Source organism: Patagioenas fasciata, chromosome 2 (genome assembly GCF_037038585.1).
Source record: "Patagioenas fasciata isolate bPatFas1 chromosome 2, bPatFas1.hap1, whole genome shotgun sequence".
Lineage (NCBI taxonomy): Eukaryota > Metazoa > Chordata > Aves > Columbiformes > Columbidae > Patagioenas > Patagioenas fasciata.
This window is the reverse complement of record NC_092521.1, coordinates 165,219,571-165,241,302: the sequence shown is the minus strand read 5'-3', so window position 1 is coordinate 165,241,302 and position 21,732 is coordinate 165,219,571. Positions and strand designations below refer to the sequence as shown.

The 21,732-nt window shown below is 39.5% G+C and overlaps 1 protein-coding gene across 1 annotated transcript; it reads right to left on the bottom strand.

The window, feature by feature from the left end:
- Window positions 1-832: 832 nt before the first annotated feature.
- AQP1 (aquaporin 1 (Colton blood group)) lies at window positions 833-21,219 on the bottom strand. The gene is made up of 4 exons (XM_065830025.2): window positions 20,715-21,219; window positions 4,739-4,903; window positions 4,263-4,343; window positions 833-2,731 (listed from the first exon to the last, which is right to left on the bottom strand). The coding sequence occupies exons 1-4, from the start codon at window positions 21,102-21,104 to the stop codon at window positions 2,552-2,554; spliced, it is 816 nt and encodes a 271-aa protein (XP_065686097.1). The 5' UTR covers window positions 21,105-21,219; the 3' UTR covers window positions 833-2,551.
- Window positions 21,220-21,732: the final 513 nt, after the last annotated feature.

Sequence of the window (21,732 nt, the reverse complement as noted above, 5' to 3'; positions counted from 1 at the left end):
AAGCTTAATATACCATTGAGCTTTTCCTTCTTTAAGAATAAGGGAAGGATTTACAGCTGGAATTCTGTTGAAATATGTTTTTACTTGATTTCCAAGTGCTTTACTGTAAATTCTTTAGAAATTATCACTGTGAATAGATGAACAAATACACCAACAAATGACACTTGATTTACTTTGACCTGTTTGTGTTATTTTTTTCACTAGTGAAAGTTATTGTACATCTTTCATCTATTTTATTTATTACTATGGTGATCTTAAGCAGCAGCAGTTGGAGTCCTATTACACACCAAATGGAAAGGCAGCATTGCTTGTCTTCAAAGTTTTGGACTTTAAAGCATAGAAAACAACCTAAGTTATTGCTGTTTGCAAGGTGTAGACTAAGGAACAAATTGTGAATCTCACAGTTTCTACATCACTATATGTGTTATCAAGCTTGTCAAAATATTTACTGTGAGTGACTTCTGCAAGTGTTCTGACTCACAGATTCTACAAGGAAGAAAAAAAAAAAGGTTTAATTTGGGGTCAATGGATACAGTAGGATACCAACGACTAAAGTTTAAAATAATATTCGGGAGAGTGGGCACAAGGTCCTGGTATACTACATCTTTACTAAGTACAATTTAGATAGAGCTTACTTCCAGGTGAGGACCTGCTTTCCTGCCATAGAAAGGCAGAAGTTTATTTTCCACAAATGCTACCACCAGATCGAAGGAGCAGTCATGAGTGGAAAAGCAGAAATTGTCTCAGTCTTTTGATGGGCATGTGAAGAATGGTACAGAAAACGGAATTGCATTGTGTTGAAGGCAAGTCAAAAATCAAGAATCATGAACAGTTCTTATGTTAGCACAACTGATTTTGTTTATTTTTAAACCACCCCAAAATCCAATCATGCTGTATGTACAATACACGGATTAACACACAAAATGTGGGCAAGAAAGATAAAATCTATTCTGTTTTAGTTTGCTGGTGATTTTATTTTTATTTTCATTTTACATCTGCTCGATTTGATGAAATGACCCAACCTATATGAATTCCCATGTCAAACCTCTCTCAATTCCCATGTCCACACTGTATCTCTAACAGGAGACATCCATCACATTATTTCTGGGGTGTTTGTCCGAACCATAAAATGTGCAGCTTTCTATTTAGGTTCCCCTGGGCCTCATATTTTATGTAAAAATATTTAGTGCAGAACAAGTATATCAGCATGTATCTGCTTTAACTATATTTTATAGTTAGTAGGTAAGACCAGCTAATGCTTCGGGTTACTCAAGAAATCATAAGTAGCACACACACAAAAACGAAAACAGAAAATAGTCTTCCACATCATTTAGAGTGTTAATTTTCTTTACTTTTCCAGTGTTGTTTATTTTGCTAAGCGCTGCTGCAATTCTTTCCACTTGTCTCATGCTCTTATTTTCTTACAAAACAGTATACTACGCTTTCTGTATAAAACATATATATAAACATTTATATATATATATATATATATATAAAAAACAAAGCAACAACCCCCAAAATGAAATTACACACAGGTATGTATTTGTCCCTCATTAGAAAACATATTGTGGATATATCTGTTCATTGTCCCTGAATATCACAGCATGGACTATTAGAATGGGGTCAGGAAGAAAGAGGCCCTTTTTTTTTTTTCCTGATTTGTTTGAAAACATACGATTCAATTATGTAAGATGAACAAAAGCAGAGTAGTCACAGGAACAATCAGTTCCTGTTTACATATTGGAACTATGTTGTTCTTGTTGTCATGGTTACTACTCTCTAATTTGGTTTCTAGTTCTTCCCAGGAATTTATATGTATATAAAGTGGTTTGGTTTTGTTTTTCTTTTTTTTTTTTTTTTCATATGTTCTCTCTGCTCACAATGAACTGGATTCAAATTCAGGGAGAATGAAACTCTAGAAGATCTAAATGGATCCTGGGACTCTGGAAATTCTTGCGCTGCTTAACGTTTCTGGCCCTCTTTCTCAGACATTATCACCTGTTTTGAAAATTATGGATAATTCTATGTCACAAGTAATTTTTAGTGGCCTTTTCTTCCAAATAATGTTTTTGTGCAATGATTTGATTTAGTTTTTCATATGCACTGTTGGCATTAGATACCAGTCTTGCACATTTATATAAATATTTTTTCCAGTATAAGGCCCACATTATTGGTACAGATGGTTCTCTATCCTTGGTATCAATTCTTTCAGGACACTGGTCATTTAAACTGTTTATCATTACTGAGTGATGTGCTGGGAGAAGCATCCATGCTAGATACACCAGAAAATTTGGTGATGGTGAGGGATGGGTTAAATTTCAGCCCAATTTATTTAGCTCACATGAAAGTGTCTAATGATTTCTTGGCCTGAAGACTTTGTAATTGAAAAACCCCAGGTATAAAAATGTTATTAAGATTGGGGGAAAAAAAATGGAAAACCGTATTGAATTAAAAAAAACAAAGTACTGCTTGCTGGTTTACAAAAAGTCTATAACACTGATAAAATCTTCAGAAACCAAAGTATTATTTTTTTTTTTTTCCTTGTGCTTCTTTATTTTGGCTTCATTTCAACCCGAGAGTTCATATCATCTCCTTCCAGATCATACTCTTCTACTTGGCCACTGGTCCACACCTTCATGCGGTCGGTCAGGTCGCTGCTTCTGGGAGCCAGGATGAAGTCGTAAATCAGAGCAGCGCTGGCTCCTCCAATGATTGGGCCAACCCAGAAGATCTGAAACACAGTTCCAAGCCCAGTCAATATATCAGGTACTAGTGCATTAGAAGCTGTTCTGAAAACCTTCTCTGAAGATTTTCTTCACAAAATTTGCAGTGAAAACATTAAAAATACCATCTATCACCTAAATATTTACTTAACTGCATGGCAAGAAGCCAGGAACTTCTCACCATGAGTTGGCAATAGACCCAGAGATTAATAAGTGTGACTATGTGGTCAAATCGTCATATTTAAAAATAGGTATATACTGGTAAAACTTCTCTTTTATTCAAGCTACATTTGACAGAGGGTTACGAATTCTAAAAGCAATGAGGGCATTAGATTCTGTTCTCTTGTTAACTTTCAGTGACAGGTGATTTAAAAAGTAATTCTTAGTGAGGACCTAATTAGGGGATTAATTTGATATTAGTTACTATTTAGCTGGCAATATTACTATAATTGTACTTGACTAATCACATAAAGCAAGCAAAGTTTGGAGGGAGAGGTAATAGAAATATTTTAGTAGACAGTTTGATTTTAATAGAAATAACAGATGATTTGAGGGGATTTGCAAGGCAAAGAGTTCCTGAGTCTGCAAATATCTTTTCTTCAACAGCATCAGTGGTTTAATAGGCTTTATAGCATATCTCTCCTCTCTCTCTCTACAAAAGAAAATATTTTTTTCTATGAAATCCTGAAAATACTAGCTACCAGCTAAGCTACATTATCTTACTATCCCAATAGAGGTGTTTAAATACAAAATAATGGCAAAATTCCCCAGTGTCCTCTTTTTGTGTTTTACTCTTTAGATTAAAATGGTACCTGTATTCAAATTTTTCACAACTCATTGTACTAGCATGAAATTTCCATGAATGCATATGCAAATGACTGCCAAGATATGATAAGGAAAGCTGGAACAAGCTGCATTTTAAATATTCAAGAACACATGCTTGTTTAGGGCTTTTATGTTAGCCTTCCTTATTGAGCTTTACTGAAATAAGTAAATTTTCATGTAGTTCCTCATTTTAAACACATTTGACCACAGGGAATAATCTAAAATTTATAACGTTTCCAGAGCACTTATCCATGAAAACACATAAACAAACACTTAACTTTAAGAAGATTAACATTTTATTAGCTTCCAAACATTGGATGATCTATTTCCATTTATAAACCTCCTTAAGAACCTTCTTAAGTTAGGTTTTACCAGATTAGGCACTAGCACTTTATAAAGTCCATTTAAACAAAGAATACCCTGTACAGGATTCTGTGCAATGAGGCTTTAATATTTAAAGCATTTGAAATAAATAAAAATACAGTGAAATAACCAAAGAAAATCTGCTGTATTACTTTGAACATACACACTCAGCTTGAAGACTTTGTGATGTCCTCAGGCTGGTCAGGAGTAAAAGGAGATTGTTTTTCTTATATTAAATAGAAATGTCAACTCCCTGACTTGGTCCTAATGATATGTGTTTAAATGTTTCTGATCTTGTAGATTATGTATATGCAGAGCCTCTTGTAAGCTAAACAAATGTATTCAACTTACCCAGTGATTTTCAAAGTTGTTGGCAATCAGTGCTGAGCCAAAAGATCTGGCTGGGTTAATTCCACAACCGGTGTAGTCAATCTGGAAGGTGGAAAGAGAACCAGTGATAAGGCACTGATGCACATGGGACATCTTTATTACACAGGAGGGCAAGAGGGAGCCTGCAGCATGGTTCAGATGCTCACAACCACTTCATTCATTCTACCCACGCTCAGAAAAAGGGGTAAAGACTTTTTGCCTTTCTTGTGCCACCCGGGAAACAGGTCCCATGGCAGCGACTCCTCCCAGATGTGCAACCTCATCACTTATTGCCATATGATCCAATAAAGAAGGACCACACATATTGCAAAAATAAGGTCATTCTCTGAAGAGGAAAGAGAAGGAAGAAACTATCATCTGCCCATCATCTTCCTGCCTTCACTGGGCCATCCTGTGGCGGGACATTGCAGGTATCAACTGTGAGAGGTAAAACTTACAGCAAGAAGATGTCCCAAGGCAACAGAGAGACCGATGGCCAAGGGTGCCGATCCCGAGACATCATTCCTTCTCCGGTCTGTGGTGGCGAGGACACACAGCACCAGCTGGAAGGTAGCAATGATTTCGATACCTAGTCCTTGGCCAGCATTGATTCCCTCTGAAAGCTGCATGGAAACAGGAGGGAAAACATCACTTGATATTCCTACCTGACTTCAACCAAAGTTACACAGGATCTGGTTTGTCAATAGGAAAACACAGACCTACACAACCATTTCTGTCCTCAGGTTGCTTTTGCTTAACAGGGTAAAAAAAAAAACAAAAACAACAAAGTGAACAGAAATCAGTTTTGCAACAGTCACTGCTAGGCATGATCAGCTTTTGCTGGTGATATAACATGATTGCATGGTTGCTGCATCCAGCCAAAGTGAATGCTTGACCACTAGACACAATGAGAATACAATTGTTTTCTGTGTGAGAAACAAAAGAGCCAGAGATTTGCCTTCAATAGAGATTACCCATAACAATGAACTGTGGTGTCTTGAGACATTTATTCATTGCTTCTGTGAATGAGGATGCTGTGGTCATGTTAAACATTGCTCAACTTGCCTTTAGCAATGATTGTTAAGCAAACAGGGACAGGAGCAGAAAGGGACAAACAGACAGTAAGAAATTGCATAGCTTTGGGTAGCTTGAAAATACATTTCTCTGCTATTGACAAGTAACTCTTCTCCCACCACTACTTATTTTCTGTAATCCTGTATGAATTCTTCAAAACAGGGACTTCACGTGGAAATGTCCCACAAAACACAACCTCTATGGGTAGATTTCCACATGAATATTGAGACACCTATGCTGTTATACAATTGCCTCAAAACATGCCTCTAATGCTATTTGAAATACTCCGAGATATCTATGGTGTTTATGTGGGATTGGTAGATGTAACACAAGTTCTACAGAAGACCAAAGGTATCTAAAATGGCTCTAGATGCCGATGTTTAGTAGTGTGTTTTTAACACGGATAGGTAAGGAACATAGTCAATGGACATCATTTGAGAGTCAACTGAATATCTCTTGTTGGTGTTTTCAACTTGAACTGAAACCTAACCAGTTTCTTTGGGAGTCAGAAAAAAACAACAACATCCACAATTCATCAATCCTAAAGGCATGATGGGGCAATTGTTTCAATGTCCTACTGAAGTAAAGCAGGTTCTCTAGAAGAAGCTCATACTGGCAGACATAGATATTCCAACCACATTATTAATAATGAAATCCATTTCCTATTATTGTAAATGCTGTAGAGCTTACCAAAACCACGGTAATTCACAGAACCGGACATTATCTAATAGAAATGCTGTCGTATTTCAGGAGTACTTTTAGAAGCTTGTGCTTAACGAGAAACTGTGGATCTAAACCATTCAAAGTTATAAAAAAGTTTGAATTGTTCTTCTAATTGGTATATTCAGTGGTATCTTAGTGAGACAAGACAAGCCTGTATCTGAGCTGAATAACTTGGTGTTAAGCAGAAGTAACTACTTTGCACGGATAGGATGAAACATGAGCTTGGACACATGCCAGCAAAACTGAGAATGTGAGTGACTCAGAGTAGGAAGCAAACTCTGCAAAACTTCTGTTCAAGAACAGTGCTGTCAGTAGGTTATCCCATCTGTCATAGTCTCTGCATTAAAAATTGCTAGGTCAAATGTGACAACAACATAATTAAATGTTATTATGACCTGTCCATAACAGTGAGACTACGGGAAATCATGCTTTGAATATGTTTTTGTGGTTTTACGCCCTAATATTCCCCAAACTAATATTTGAATAACTTTAAAACTTAAAAGATGTTTAGCTGAACTCTTACACTTTCTACCTGTGCTCATCACTTTTCTTGTTTCTCCTCTGTCACAAAGCAGCACAATATCCAATTCCTAAGCACTGAAAAATATCATCTGAGTCTTCAGCCAACATGAATCTGATTAGCTACATTAAAAAAGAGTGAAAACATATTGATTTCTAAGACCTGCCAATCTGAAGCATCAATAATATATTTTTATATCTTGTTCTTCAATATGCAGCACTGATATATAAAAAAGGCAATTGTATTGGCAAATAATTGAGTGGTATGCAGGTGCCCGAAAGTGGGCGTGAAACTATATTCTCTTCTATCATAATACAACTGTTAAATCCCAGATAATCCAGATCTGAAGTGTGACACATTGATGTTAGTATTTGAAAAGGTCTTGGCATTTAAAACAATTAACACTGACCTACCATTAGTCTTTCCCTTTGTTTGAAGAGCTTCTATGAAAGAAGACAATAAGAGTAAAATTATGCCTTTAAAACCTGTGATAATTCTTATCTTTAAGAGGTGGAAATCATATTCTTCCTTTCTCTCCAGGAAAATACATCTTAAAGCTGACATGATTTGAGGTCATTCTCCCTGCTAATCAGCACTTATTGATGGGCTGTGTGGAGCTGAAGAAAACCTGGAAATATCATAGGAAACCTTTTGCTTTCCTCTAGGCACATAATTTTACGCAGCCTGCTGGGGATGCAGGGTTCCACTGTGAGAGCAAGAATTCTGGGCCATGTTCCAAAATGCTGTGAACCTTGGATGTTCTGGTTTGCTGTGATCTGTGAATCTGTAGTATTTAAGTATGGTATCACGGCCATTCTGTATCTGCCTACTTGTAGGAGTGATAGTGTCACAACAGCAGCAGTGTGGACTCTCCAGGATACAGCGACACATGGAACAGCACGAGCCTTCACTGCCCCAAACACATCCCAGCCAAAGCATAACACAGATAGTAGGAAGGTGCATTTCCTAGTATCAAGTTAAAATGTACATATATATGTGTGTGTGTGTATAGTTATATTTATATTACCCTTGGTCACAGTGGATTTGCAGGCATTACCCTGGTAACAATGCAATATGAAACGTTTTACGCCTCTTGAATCTGCTGGTTTAAGCTCTTGACAGATGCAGGTAGGCATAGGCAACATGAGTTGGTTACCCTTTCACTGTATTTTCCATATGTTATTCAGATTTTTTGGTGAAAGCTTGAATTTTTGTAGAATACCCACACCCAGAATCTTCAGGCTTTCTAAAGTTTAATCGGAATCTAGTAGGAAGCATTACTGTACATTACAGAGACCTGACTACTGAGACTGTCAATAAAAGAAAGGCAAAAATCAACCACTAGCTTTAGTATCTAGCATTCTGCTACTGAGAATATCCAGAATACTAGGTGTCCATATCTCTGTTTCTTGAATAGACAGCATAATGTCTTCAAACATATGACACAGTCATCTTTACTGTAGTGTTGGGTTGAAGGGGTCATTTCCAGTGACCTATACCCACACTGCAATGACTTTATTCCCTGAAATTGTAGGCTGCTTACCAGTGGTCACAATAAGATATGTGAGCAGGGTATGTGGGCTGACACTATGTTTGCCCTTGCTGTATCTGTGGGGAAATCTCTCACTGCTGTTCAATCCAATAACTCTCACATGTTCTGCATTTTAGATGATGTTCATTAAGGCAACAGAAAAAATGTCATAGGGCAGGGAACTGCACAGTTATTCCCCAAGCTTTTCATATTTCAGGCTTTTGAGGCTTGAAGAGTGAATTCAGTGTTTTAAGGAACCAAATATGCTCTAAATGATTAAAATGAAACACACAAGCCCACATTTGTCTCCCATACAGTTTCCCACGCCATAGGAGTCAATCCAGACTTCTTTTTTGTTCACATGAATTGTTCCACTAGATTTCATTTCTAAGTCACTGTTTTGACAGGAGAAGCACCAGAAACATACCCAAGAAATGGGTTACCTGAGAGTTATCACATCTATCTGATCAGCTGAATCAATCTTGACTGCCTTAACCTGATTTGAGTAATTATCTTTTGACTGTAATAACACCCAGATGACAAACAGAAGCCTAAATATGCTTCTGTGAGCAGAATTCTATCACGAATATATTTACCTGAGTTCACTGTGCATCTGAGTAAGTTTCTGGGATAAAAATCCACTGGAATTCAGTAAATTTACAGGAAGCTCATCTCAGAAAACTCCTGAGCTGTAACCAGTTGGAAGCTAAAGAAGCACTTGGGGCATGCTGAACTCCTCTGTTTTACATCACTGGGAGTGGGGATGAGGTACAATACCTATCTCCCATTCAAAGATTAGTTATCTGGTAATGCTACTGCCACTCCTGAGCAACCTGGTTTGAATTCAGTGTTGACTCTGTTTTGAGCAAGAGGTTGGACCTCTTGAGCAAGAGGGGCCTCCTGTGGCCCCTTCCAACCTGAATCATCATATGAGACGTTGGTTCTTTGGAAAGGCTTTTCCAGTGGGAAAGCCTGTGACAGAATTGCCTGAATGCTGCCGTGTCTCAGCAGAGCTAATGTCAAAGAACAGCTGGTGACATATGCAGATAGTGGAGCCACAGGTGAGGGATCCGGCATTGTGAAGGCTCTACATAGATATAATCCATATTGGTGAGTGAGCCAAGAGAGCTGTAATATAGTCAAATGACGACCATTAAACCAAAGAGTGAAATTAATAGAAAATCCTTATCTAGTCATGACCATGAGAGTAAGTACTTGAGATGAGCACCTGCTTTTTGAACTTTGGACCAGTGACATTGCTTCCATTTCTCCACAACATCAGCCAGGAGATTGGAACTACAGAAGCATGACCATGAGAGTAAGTACTTGAGATGAGCACCTGCTTTTTGGTCTTTGGACCAGTGACATTGCTTCCATTTCTCCACAACATCAGCCAGGAGATTGGAACTACAGAAGCATGACCATGAGAGTAAGTACTTGAGATGAGCACCTGCTTTTTGGTCTTTGGACCAGTGACATTGCTTCCATTTCTCCACAACATCAGCCAGGAGATTGGAACTACAGAAGCATGACCATGAGAGTAAGTACTTGAGATGAGCACCTGCTTTTTGGTCTTTGGACCAGTGACATTGCTTCCATTTCTCCACAACATCATCCAGGAGACTGGAACTACAGAAGCATGTTTCTCAGGAGTGCCTTTAACTGCCATGTTTAGCTGACTGACTTCCACAGCTTCAAGCAAAAGTGTGGGCAAACTACTGGTATCTTTTTCCTTCCTTCTTTTTATTTTTTTCTTTTTTATATATATATATATATTTTTTTTTTTTTTGAGCAGGATATTTATTGGTTGTCTGCCTTCAGAAGAGAAATGGGGACAGGAAATTAAACTGGCCCAAGGTAAACCTAACTCTGTACTTCTCTAGTGGTTTCATATTTTTCTCATTAGGAGAGAAAGTATATCAAGTTCAAACCTGTTTCCTGTTATATGGATAAGACAGTTTGTTATGCAAGGTGGTTTCACCACGTGGTGTTATGCTCCATCTCATCGAACAAACCTTTAGCCATGGATTGTACCTTCTAGGGTCCAGATTGCTTTCATATCACAGGGATTAGTTTGTAATTGTTCTTGAAAAATGAGTGGCCTCTAGAAATAAAGGAGTCTATTTTTCAGTAAGAAAATGTCAATTTTCTCCATTCTTATGAAACACTTCATTGCAAGCCATGCAGGCTGATGGTTTTTCAGAGAAAGAAAAGCTAAGCCACAGCACTTTAGTGACACACAGAACATCACTGATGTATGGGACTTCCCTCCTTCGCATATCCCAGCCATCCCTTAGGTAAAGCAGCTTTTGCAGAACCCAAGCAAGAGCATGGTTGGCATATAATGAGAAGCATGTTGTGGACCAACTATAAAAGTATTACCTTTTATCAAAGCATTGGGAGAAGAACTATGTTCTCCTGTCCACACAAACTGTAGCATTTTAAGGACCTGTGCTGCAATAAACAATATCTTTGTATAATACAGACCTCTTTTCTTATGTTCTGAGGCTCTTAGGGATGTGGTTTAGTGCCAGATTTAGGTTATGGTTGGACTCAATCTTAACTGTCTCTTACAGCCAAAATGATTTTATGATTCTATGAATTCAAATATACAGCTAAATTTTGCACCAGGACTGCTGTTTTCAGCATTCTATATTATTAGTTTATCTCTGCAATGGCAGACATTTTTTTTCTTAAAGGAAGAGTTTGAGCATTTTATTCAAGCAAATTTAAATTCATTTCCCTACTTATTTCACTGACTGACTATTCAGAAAAAGGTCGTGTCATGGTCTTACTACATTTTCTTCCTCTAGCTTAAACTTCCTGTCTTTGATTTTCCGTATTTTTTAAAAAAAGGAAAACTCTTCACATTACTTTAAATATTTCATGTCCTTTTCTTCATCCCTGCAACGGAAATATCAATTGTACTGCTTTATACCAACTATCATTTAAGTGTTTAGCTGAGTAAAGTTCTTTAATGCAATCTTCTTCAAATGTAAGAAATTAATCTCCTAACTTCCCTTAGAATCATCTTCCATGCTCCTGCCTCTCATTTTGTCTGACTCTTCTAATTCTTTCATGTCATAAAAATAACTTGATAAATTCCATCTTGATAGCATACCTTTCTTTAGCTGGAAGTCTTTCCCCGATCTCCGTAGCTATGACACTTCCTTTAACTCACAGTCAAAATCTATTCAATGACTTTATCCCCAGCTATTTAACTACAGTTACTCTCTCATCTCCTTGCTATTCAACAGCTTCTGGGTTTCTATACTCATTATTTGAGTGTTAGGGATTCAGGGAGTAAAATAGACTAATTTCTTTAGTAAGTAGAGACAGGCAAAGATCTAAAGAGTTTCGCTTAAAACTATATGACTGGAGCACTCAAAAGAAGCTGCTTATGAGGCAAAGAATTAGCTTTGGATTGTATCCTAGATCAACAATAGAAGCATTCAGCAGAACCTAGGGACAAAACATATTGTCCTCTGCTAGATTATCCTTCCTATAAATACAGCCTTCAGAGCTCTAAAGGGGACTCATTCAGTTCCCAAGGCACAAATCATATTTTCCATTCTCTGGACAGCAGACACCCTCCAGGAACAGGACTAACCTCTCTCCTCCCACCCTGTCTTCAGGCTGATGAGAAACCAGCCAGGGCTTTGTGTTGCAGCAGCTTGGGATGCCATAAGGAGTGATGGTTTCATTTATATTAAACCAGAGCACAGAAAGTTTACATGTGAGGCCAGTAAAGTAAATTACTCTATAGGCCTTCCATTTAGCACAGCTAGTTAGAGATAGACCATTTGTCTCATTTACACTTTTGCTTTTTGATGTGCCTGTGGGAAAGTTGCTTTGTGGAAACTTTTTTTTCAATCTTGCCGCTGAGAAATAAACAACTTCTATTCAGAGGATGAGGAATAGTGGGCTGTTTTGTTTTGTTTTGTTTTGTTTTTCTTTACCCAGCAAAGCCCATGTAAGTAGTTCATTTTCCGTAACACTTCTGAAGCACTCATTTATACCACAGAGCTATTTCTGAACCTGTATTATCAGCCTAGAAGGAGATGCTCTTTCAATGGGGAATTTGGGCATATGTGAATTTCAAGCCTAATTGAATCTTCCTTTCTATGTTTTCACTGGAATAACTAGCTGGATTTGCAGAAACCCCAAAATATGGTTGTTGGTAATTGTGCTGAAACAATATTCATTTTATACTTCTAGAACAACCTGTGAAGTTTTCAAACTTTCCAAGTTTGAGGTAGTTCACAAAGCCAGCCTTGTGCAGAACATTGAAGATTTGGCATATCCATGGGAAGAAAAAAACCAGATCTTTCAAGAATTAGTGGAACAATTCCAACTCCTTCAATTCTCCACCTTGTTCATCAAGCAAGAAGTTTTATCAAAGGAAGGAAAAGGGGCCAAACTAGTCTTTATTAATTCCTCAGTCCAAATGCAGTCATGATTAACTTCAGGAGAAGTGTGTATATCTGTAAGGAAACGTGTGCCACGGTTCTGGTTTGAAAGCATCCATCGACTTCACTTGGCACAGAATTAGTGTCAGGGTCCTGGAAAAGTTTGGTTTTCTGTGGGGTTTCTCAGTGATTCCTGGAGAGGGGATGCACAGGGCTCTACTAGGAAAGTACACACAGGATTTCTTTGCCCCTTTCTAGTCCTCAAATGCCAAAAGAGAAACCTCCTGCAGACATTTCAGAACTCATCTCTGCCCTCCTGCTGTTTATAGAGTTTCCTCCAGAACGCCTGTGAAGTCCTGTAGATTTGATTTAACAAGTTAATGCTGTGCCTTAGCCTCAGATCTCATTGACTTCAGTGGAGTTGCAGCACTTAAACACCAGCATTAGCTTTGGCTCTGGATGCCAGAAAGAGCAGTGCTTTCCCATTAGGTTGCACATTAATAAATACACAAACCACATGTTGCTCCCAGCCAGGTCAGAAAAACCTCCAGGAGGCATCTCCATTGGTATTAATATTAATCTGGAGGTACTAAGGATCAAAGCCACAGAACGTGATGTCTCATTGTGCCAGGTACCACATCAGCCCATGTGCCCCTGCCCCCGCATACTTAAAATAAAGAGACAGCAGTTTAAAGACAGGGAAATAGAGCAACTGGGAAATGCAGACACATAGCGTACCTGTAGTTTGCTACCTATGAAACTGAGCCCAAGCACAACAGTTTGATCTGGTTTCCGTAGCCCTGGAATGGAGAATTTTCTAAGAATGAAGATTTCTTTGACATTTTCAATTGGGATAGCAGATAAAGATCTCTCTGTTATTGAATTTTCTCAATTAAGCCAGAGAATGGACAAATAAGCAAAAATGTACTACTGCTCTAAAGAAAACAGGCAATTTCCTCTTGAGGCAAACAGGAAATTTTTCAAGGGCTATTTTGTCTTCCCTTGGTGCTTATGATGTGGTTCAGTATCCTTGCTTTAAAAATGCTTCACTTAAAGGTAGATATATACAGTCCAGATAGTGATATAGTTTTTTAGGATTCCCTGATTGAAGAAATGTTGCTCTTGCTTCACCTGAAGGTTCCAAAAAATCTGCTGAAGTACATGATCCCTGCTACAATATCTTATATGTTGTTTTTACTATTGCACCAATCTAACCAGAAGAGATCTATAATATTCATTCTCATGTTTATTGTGGAAATTTCCATTTGTTCTCAGACTGTTGCTCTTGCCATGTCAGATCGTGATTTAGAATCAACACCCACTAATAGATATTTTATTTTAAATGTCTAGTTAATTTAAATAATGCAATGAAATTTGGGTTTAACTTATCTGAAGAATCTTTCTGTCTCTCAGTCTGTCTGTCTCTGGTGTGTGAGGGTATGTGTGGAGGTGTGAAGATATATATGCACGAAATATCCAGATACATATGTCTTAATACAGAGAATGCTAAGGAAGGAAAACAATTTTAACTGTTTATTCATCTGACAGGAATGGTGGTGGCAAAATTAATTTCCTTGTTTCATACTTAATCCTACTCAGTTTGACAGTTGATCAAACACAGGAAAAATAATGTTCTCCAAAAAATCCCAGCATTACTCCATTTGAATTACAATATTAACCAATATACCAAATGCATAATGTTTTCCAATCTACCAAATTAATAATGTTTTTAGATCTATTGCAGCATTATTTTACAACCCTCTGTACACCTCTTTCTATTGTTTCTATTTGAAGAAGACCTTTAATCTGGGGCTTGAGGAACATTTTTCAGACAATGCCCTAGTCACCCGTGGATCTTCAGGACACAGACACAGGCCATGGTATAAAACTCCCTTGAACCCTTCTGTTCTGGCACCAAAAGACTGATGTGCAGGTGGACAATCAATGAGGGCCTCACCTTGTCCCAGAAATATCCATGTTGCATCCCTGCCTGCTCCCTGCCAAAACCTCAGGGTATGGCTACATTATTATAGAAACACTAAGCAAATCATAATGGAAATGGAAACAAGAAATAACTTCTGAGCCCTGAGATAAGAGTTAGATCTGTAAGCCCAGTTCTCCTCAAATGTTCTGGAGGATGGGCGATAACCGTCAGGTTTACATCTCAGCCCAGATGTTTCTGCTGTCACTGTGTGAACACATCAGAAAGTGAGCAAGACTATGGCCAGTTTTGAGCAGGTGCCTTTCCTGTGTTCCACCTCCCCGGCCTCATGCAATTCAATACAATGCTGGCATGCCATAAAAGACTGCTGCTGCAATATTGAAATTGAATAATGAGCTATTGTTGTGGTGCTCTTTGTTGAGAAATAAAAATCCCGGAACAATCTCATGTACAGGAACCATTTCGCTCACTCTAAAAATGCAGTGATTTCTGGTCCGTTGTATAAGGTCAAGTCCTTAAGCACGCAGATGTCCCAGCATAGGCAAGGTTGGCAGGAGAATTCTACATTGGATGGAAAACATGGAGGGCAGAGGGACAAGGAGAACAAAACTCATTGTATCGAAACTTGAGAAAGATCCAGTATATAATCTGCACTAAGAAAAGTCATCCAAGGATCTTTAATAAGTGCTGGAGGTCAGGAGCTCAGCTGCATGTCTCGTCCATCCAGCGACACCTCTGGAGCTGCAATTTTCCATACTGACTCAGAGGAAAAGCAACATCATTACTCAGTTGTCCACTCACACTGTCAACCTCTCAGTTTATTTTGGAAGTTCTTCCAACGCAACCCGGCTTTGTTTAATTTGAGGTTGGAGGAGAACAGACTCATAGGGTGTGGGCACAAAGAGAGAGGGAAACACAAGGTAAACAATGAGTCATCAAGGCCAATCATGCAAGTCCCACTCCCCATGGTCAGAGGACCACCACGGATACACCGGTTTGGACCCAATGTGGGGAGTCTGGTGATTCCTGTCCATGATTCCCTCTGAGGTAGCTTTCAAAAGGATAGAAATATTCAGTGAGGGATATCAGGATAAAAAAAAAAAAAATAATAATAATAATGATTTCTGAACCACACACACCATTGAAACTAAACAGCAAGTCTCAACTTTATGAAATGGAACTCCTAGTGTGGGGACAATTTTACATTTGCACTAGAGGTCTCTGTGCCTTGGAAATTCATCGTGAGAAAAGTCACCAGCACTGAAGTCCCACAGGTAAGATGATAGATCTGCAGAGGCTAAGTATCTGCACACTGTGTGCTCCATCCTATGCTCCAGTGTCCTGGAAACAACAGATTGTCCAGCCTTTGGTTTTCCCAAGTAACAGAACAAAGCTAGAGTTGGGTGACACATAAAGAACAGAGAAAAAAACAAATCAAACAAAAAACATCTCCAGCATAGGAGTTAAAAGCTTCTCTGCTGCTGCTGCTTATAGAAAGGGGACTAATTCTTTAGTGTGACTTTGTTGAGGGTGGAACGTATCTCAAAGTAGCAGATATTGCCTTGGGACAAAGAATTAGGACAGAAAAAGGCTCCTTTCTCCATGTCTTTGAGAAAGAATTTGGAGTTGGCTGCCGTATGTTTATCAACAGAGGGCATTCCATCCTTATGTGCAGCAGTTCTGCCCCAGCTGATCCAGCTTTGGGGACACCATCCTGAGAAGTAAATGGCAGAGGCACCGCCGAGAACACTGGAAATCCAAAGGATGTTCCAGAAACAGGCGATTTTCCATGCTCCAGGAGTGGCATCTATATGACTGTTCACCTGCCTTAAGAAAACACTCCAAACCTCTGAATCCACCGACCACAGACCTCTTCTGGCTTTTCCAGAAAGTTCTTCAGTTGCACAAACAACATTTTTCAGTACACTGACCTTTTTTTATTTTTTAAACCAAGTCCTTATATTTGTTGTTCTTGGTTGTTTTTCTTTTCTCTTTATCTGCCTTGAGCAACAGTATCTTCAGGTCTGTTTTCCTTGCCTATAATTTTTGATCCACTTCTAACTTAAAAAAAAAAAATATATATTTGTTTTATAACCTTCAAGGCAGAGTTTTCAAATAGCTTTCAAATTGTAGCCTCAAGACTTAGGAGGCACATTTCCTGGCACTCTGCTCAGTATGCTTATATACGGAAATTATGAAATTGTAAAGCAGTGTCTGCGTTTTTTACAAATTCTGATTATTTTCATTAAAAAAAACCAAAACACACAAACCAAACCAAAAACAATAACATACACAAAAAACTGAGCTAAAGAAATTTTTTCAGCATGTTTTTAAAAGCTTGATGAAAGTTCTCAAGGTAATAATTACTAAGCTACAAATATTGTATTACCTTACAGCACAGAAGTCTCCTCTCACCCGCCTTTCCTGCCTGTGCTCTTTTCTGATCATTAACTGCCCATGATGAATAGTTTCTTCCATTATCCAAACTACAGATCTGTCCTCACTAGACAATAGTCAGATATGCTGGCAGATGACTGCATTTTGGATTAGGTATTCTCTATTCTTATAGCTTTACCCAATGGAAATTTGCAACATGTAGTAATCCAATTGCCAAAAGAAGATACAAGATGATGTAAGGAAAAATATTTACATTTTTAGAACAAACACACTGCATACTCCTCTTTCAGCTTTTCCAGTTCTAAAAGTTTTTACTGTGGCAGCCACACCAGTATGAAAATACATGGGAAGTGAAGAGCCTTAAAAGGATTTGGTAATCTAAATGCATCTCTGAATATCGTCCAGAATGTCTTGTTCAGAATCAGTCAAAATAACTAAAAATATTTCCATTTCATTAAAGTTTGGATCAAACTCATCATATGTGACTGTTTTGCTTGTCTTGGTATAAAACAGACCTTAATATTGAACATGTTAAAGGAGCATCCTGCTTTTTCTTTCTCCCTTCCTTCTCTTCAGCCTTGCACCTTCCACAGCTGTTTTTTGTGCTCCATTTTCTTGTGTTTCCCTTTGGGCAACAAAAAAGGGACAGATTCATCCCACTCCTTTTTGGGTACTTAATAGATGTACCAAACCTGAAGCCTCATCATGCCGAAATAGAGCTGGCTCTCTGTGGAGGACAGCTCAATGGATCTAAAGGCTGAAGTACCTCCCGTTGTCTCTCCTTCTCTGTGAACTAGAGAGAAACCTATGGAAGTGGGTTCCCCCACCTGGTCCCTCGGTGAGAGACCTACAGCTGGGCAGGATAAAACTAAGTTCAGGCATTCAACCCCACCCAGTATCCACTGGGGACACTGAATAGCCACTGACTTCATTAAACTGCCCCCACCACATTTTTTCCTGTAAAAAACAGCCCTCCAAGAGCACGAGAGGGACAGAACAGAGGACACAGTCATGCACGTCCAAGTCTTCCCAGCCTTGTCAAACAAACAGCACTCCCTTTCTTTCTCTTCTTTCTCTCCATAGTGAATCTACACCTCATTTTCCACAGGAAGGGCAGGAAGACAAAGCAACTGGCAGGGATTCCAGCTCTGTCTCTCCCCTCCTTCTCCTCAGGTTAAAAATCAAAGGCATAAAAGCAAATCTCTGTGGTTTGTCCTTATCATCTGTTTGCTGAAGGAGGCAGCGTGCTCGTGGTGCTGGGCTGTGGTTTCAGGATATGCCCCATTGTGATCGACTCTGCACAAGGACAGACGTTCTGCCGTCTCCCCTGCACTGGGGTCAGACCCAGCTCCCCCCTCAGCCTTCCCCAGATAGTCCCAGCTTGTCAGTGGGAAATGAATGGATTTGCTTTCCTCACTAGTTCCTTTTTGCAAGGGAGAAAAACAGCTGCTGCCTTCCCCATCCCTTGGGAGGTCTCCCCACTGTTCCTCTAGCCAAAACATTTATAACTGGATGAGAAAGGAAAAATAAATTTAAAAAAATCAAAATTTTGAGTATTTGACAATTAAAAGAACTGAGACTGGGGCTTTTCCCAGTGTTTAGGAACCACTTTATCCATTAATTTGTGCACAGAAAGTGTTACCAGACTTGCAAAACCGGCACAATGGAGACTTGCACTATCCATTTTCGCCTACAGTGTATTTGATGGCTTTGAAAATGATGGTTTTGATTATATTCCAGAGAGCTTCGTGGAGGGGAAACAAGGCTTCCACCCTAACATGCAATTTTTGAGATTCATGAAGTGGTCTCCTAAGGTTACTAAAACCAGTGACTGTATTGATCTTTCCTAATTTTCCTGCTCTTTCCATCTGTGCCCATAGGCAATTCTCTTCTCGGATGTCCTTGTGCAGAGCTCTGAATTATATCTTTGTAGCTCGGAGAGTTACTGGCTGAGGAGCAAGTAGAGTCTGGGGTGATCGTTTACACCGTCTTTATAAATGGACAATTTCAGGGTTTTTGGATAAAGGAAGGAGCCAGCTGTAAGCATTTTGTGGCAAGCAAAAGGGGAAAACCAAACAGAAGTGCTACTTAAACCAGACCTCCCATGTTTAATGGCAGTTGGACCTCTCGAGGAAACCACTCGGGCGGATACCCTGTCCCGTGTGGTTGAGCAGTTCCCTCTGCCAGTGGTTTCAGAGGAAAAGATCACATATCACACACACAGCCAGAGCCTTCTGGAGTTAATAAAATGATTCAGTCTTCTTCCCCAAAATGTTTTGGATTCACCCATCAAAGTTTCCAGAACGGTGGCACGATGGAACACCTGTGGGCACCAGGCTCAAGGGAGGTAAGTGGTCAACCCACAGAGTGACACGAGGGAAGATGATTTTAAGATGCTCACGAATCACTTTATTAATAGTAGATTTTATTATGTTTTCAAAAACTGCCTAACTTTTTTGAATCAACTGTAATGCCACAGCATGCAACAGCATTACTTTATTTGCTAATTTAACATTTTTGCTCCTTTCTTCTCCTTTTGCCTAAATGATTTCTGAAGAGATATTGCAGCTTTATGTCTCAAATACCCCTGCAATTTCAAATGGGCATAAGATTTCAAATAGTCTCAAGTTTCAAACTGCAGTCAGAAATATTCTGTAAGAAAGGGGCCATAGAAAAAATGTGAAATACTTGTTTTTAACAGAATCTGGTGAAATAAGTGACTAGAAGGGAATTTCCATTTATAGTACTCTGTGTACTGCTGTTGCCGTAGGACTGCCTCTGACAGTGGGATGATTTCACATTTAAAAGCGTATCTATCATTTTTTTTCTCCTGTTTTGGTACAATAACACAGTAAAATGTCAACATTTGGAGGAGGAGGAGCTGCAGCCAGGCAGTTTTTATGAAGTGTGATGGTCAATAGCTGTGAGCACCTGGCTGGGATGGGGCTGAAACCCACAGCCCTCTGAAATGCAGCTGCCTGACAACTTTCTCCAGTTTACACCTGAGAATTCAAGAGTTTTCCTATTTTTGAACAGCAAAAGGAGGAACACACTGAAAGTGCAGCTGGGATTCTGTGTCAGGCAGGATCTCTGCCTAATGCAACAGGTAGTGCTCACACTTTTGGTGGTATGGTTTCTCTAGCTACACATCTCTCACTGTTCCCATAGGTTTTCATTGCAGTCACCATCAGGTTACACAAACCGTTAATTAGATACTGAACCACACTCACAGAAGCAAAACCAACATTGTTATATGCACATCAACCATCACGTTACCCGAGACCATCAGAACCACTTGAACATGCGACTATCAGTGATATCAATGTTAATCTGGTGTCAGAAGGCACCTTTCAGCAACTTGGATGTACAAAATCAAACATAAGCAAAACTGGTCATAGAATGTCCTCGATTGGAAGTGACCCATAAGGATCAAGTCCAACTCCTGTCCCTGCGCAGGACAACCCCACAGTTCACACCATGTATCTGAGGGTGTTGTCCAGTTTCTTCTTGAACACTGTCAGGCTTGGGGCCGTGACACCTCCCTGGGGAGCCTGTTCTAGTGCTCCACCATGACCACAATGTCCTAGAGCTCTGGAAACGGAGTGGGGAGGAAGGACAGTCCCTGTGACACAGACCGACCCTGGCAATCAGTCAAGACTGGATCCCCTGCTACGATAAGCATTTGGCTGCCTGAGCACCCAACACACAAACATAGGTTACAGGTGTTACATTTCTACTTAAAATAAATAGATAGATAGATAGATAGATAGATAGATAGATAGATAGATAGATAGATGATAGATAGATAAAGAAGGAGGAATTAGGAGTTTCTACTTACAGAGTTGAGCCCCAGGAGGTTGTTTGGGAGAGAAGAGGTGACTCCTGACAGAATAGCTGTGGCCACCACTGCCCCCAGGCACTGGGCAATGATGTACATGAGCGCCTTGAAGATGCTGATCTGGCAGCTCAGCAGGAGGCCCAGGGTGACAGCCGGGTTCAGGTGCGCACCGCTGATGTGGCCCACGCTTTGTGCCATGGTAGCGATGGATAACCCAAAAGCCAGCGAAACCTTCACGTTGTCCTGAGACCTTGTGGATGTTTTGTTGCCCACCACTGGGAAACTAAAACCCAGAGCCGAGCCAATGCTGATAAAAATAAAAAGGCTCATGGCAAGGAACTCAGCCACTACTGCCCTCCAGAAGATTTTCTTTTTGAATTCACTAGCCATCTTTCCTCTCTCTCCCCTCCTCACTTTCCCTTTTCCCTCTCTCCCTTCTCTTGCTTGATATTTTTCCTTTGAGGTCTGTACAGAAATCTAGAGAAAAAATACAGTCCCTGGATTATTTATAGGGTTTTGGGTGGTCTGTAGGAGGGAAGGGGTGTTGCACAAAAGGAGGAAAGAACGTCCACATAGATGCTGACTGCTAGATTGATGTAAGGCACTGTATGCCTGCCAAAGTTTTTTCTTCCTTTTTTTTTTTTCCTTTCCCCTCCCTTAACAGCGTTCGATCTCTGCTGCCGTTTTTAAGAGGCTTTTTAAGGTTCTTCGAAAAGTCTTTAGGAGTGCCTCAGGAATTTTACCCTCACTTCTTTAACTCCTGTATCATCACTGAGCACAAGGTTTGGAATGAAAACTTTTTACAGGATTTCTGTCTCGAGCTGGACTGAAACAAAAAAAGCAAAGTTATCTGTGCAGGCTGGTAAGTTATTCACGCTCAGCTCCACAGGCGGCAGATAACATCCGAAAGTAGTAAATAAACGTGACAACTAAATCCACACTCTAGATACTGAAGTAGCACTGTTTTATTTGAAAACAGGTAGAAATGTCTCTTTTGCTGGCTCCGTGGGGATTGTGT

Excerpts from the sequence above, each read along its gene's own strand:
- AQP1 (XM_065830025.2), bottom strand. The coding sequence starts at position 21,104 with ATGGCTAGTGAATTCAAAAAGAAAATCTTCTGGAGGGCAGTAGTGGCT. Across the intron at positions 4,904-20,714 it reads ACCTCCTGGGGCTCAACTCT|CTTTCAGAGGGAATCAATGC; the intron begins GTAAGTAGAAAC and ends GTTTCCATGCAG. Across the intron at positions 2,732-4,262 it reads ACAACTTTGAAAATCACTGG|ATCTTCTGGGTTGGCCCAAT; the intron begins GTAAGTTGAATA and ends ACTGTGTTTCAG.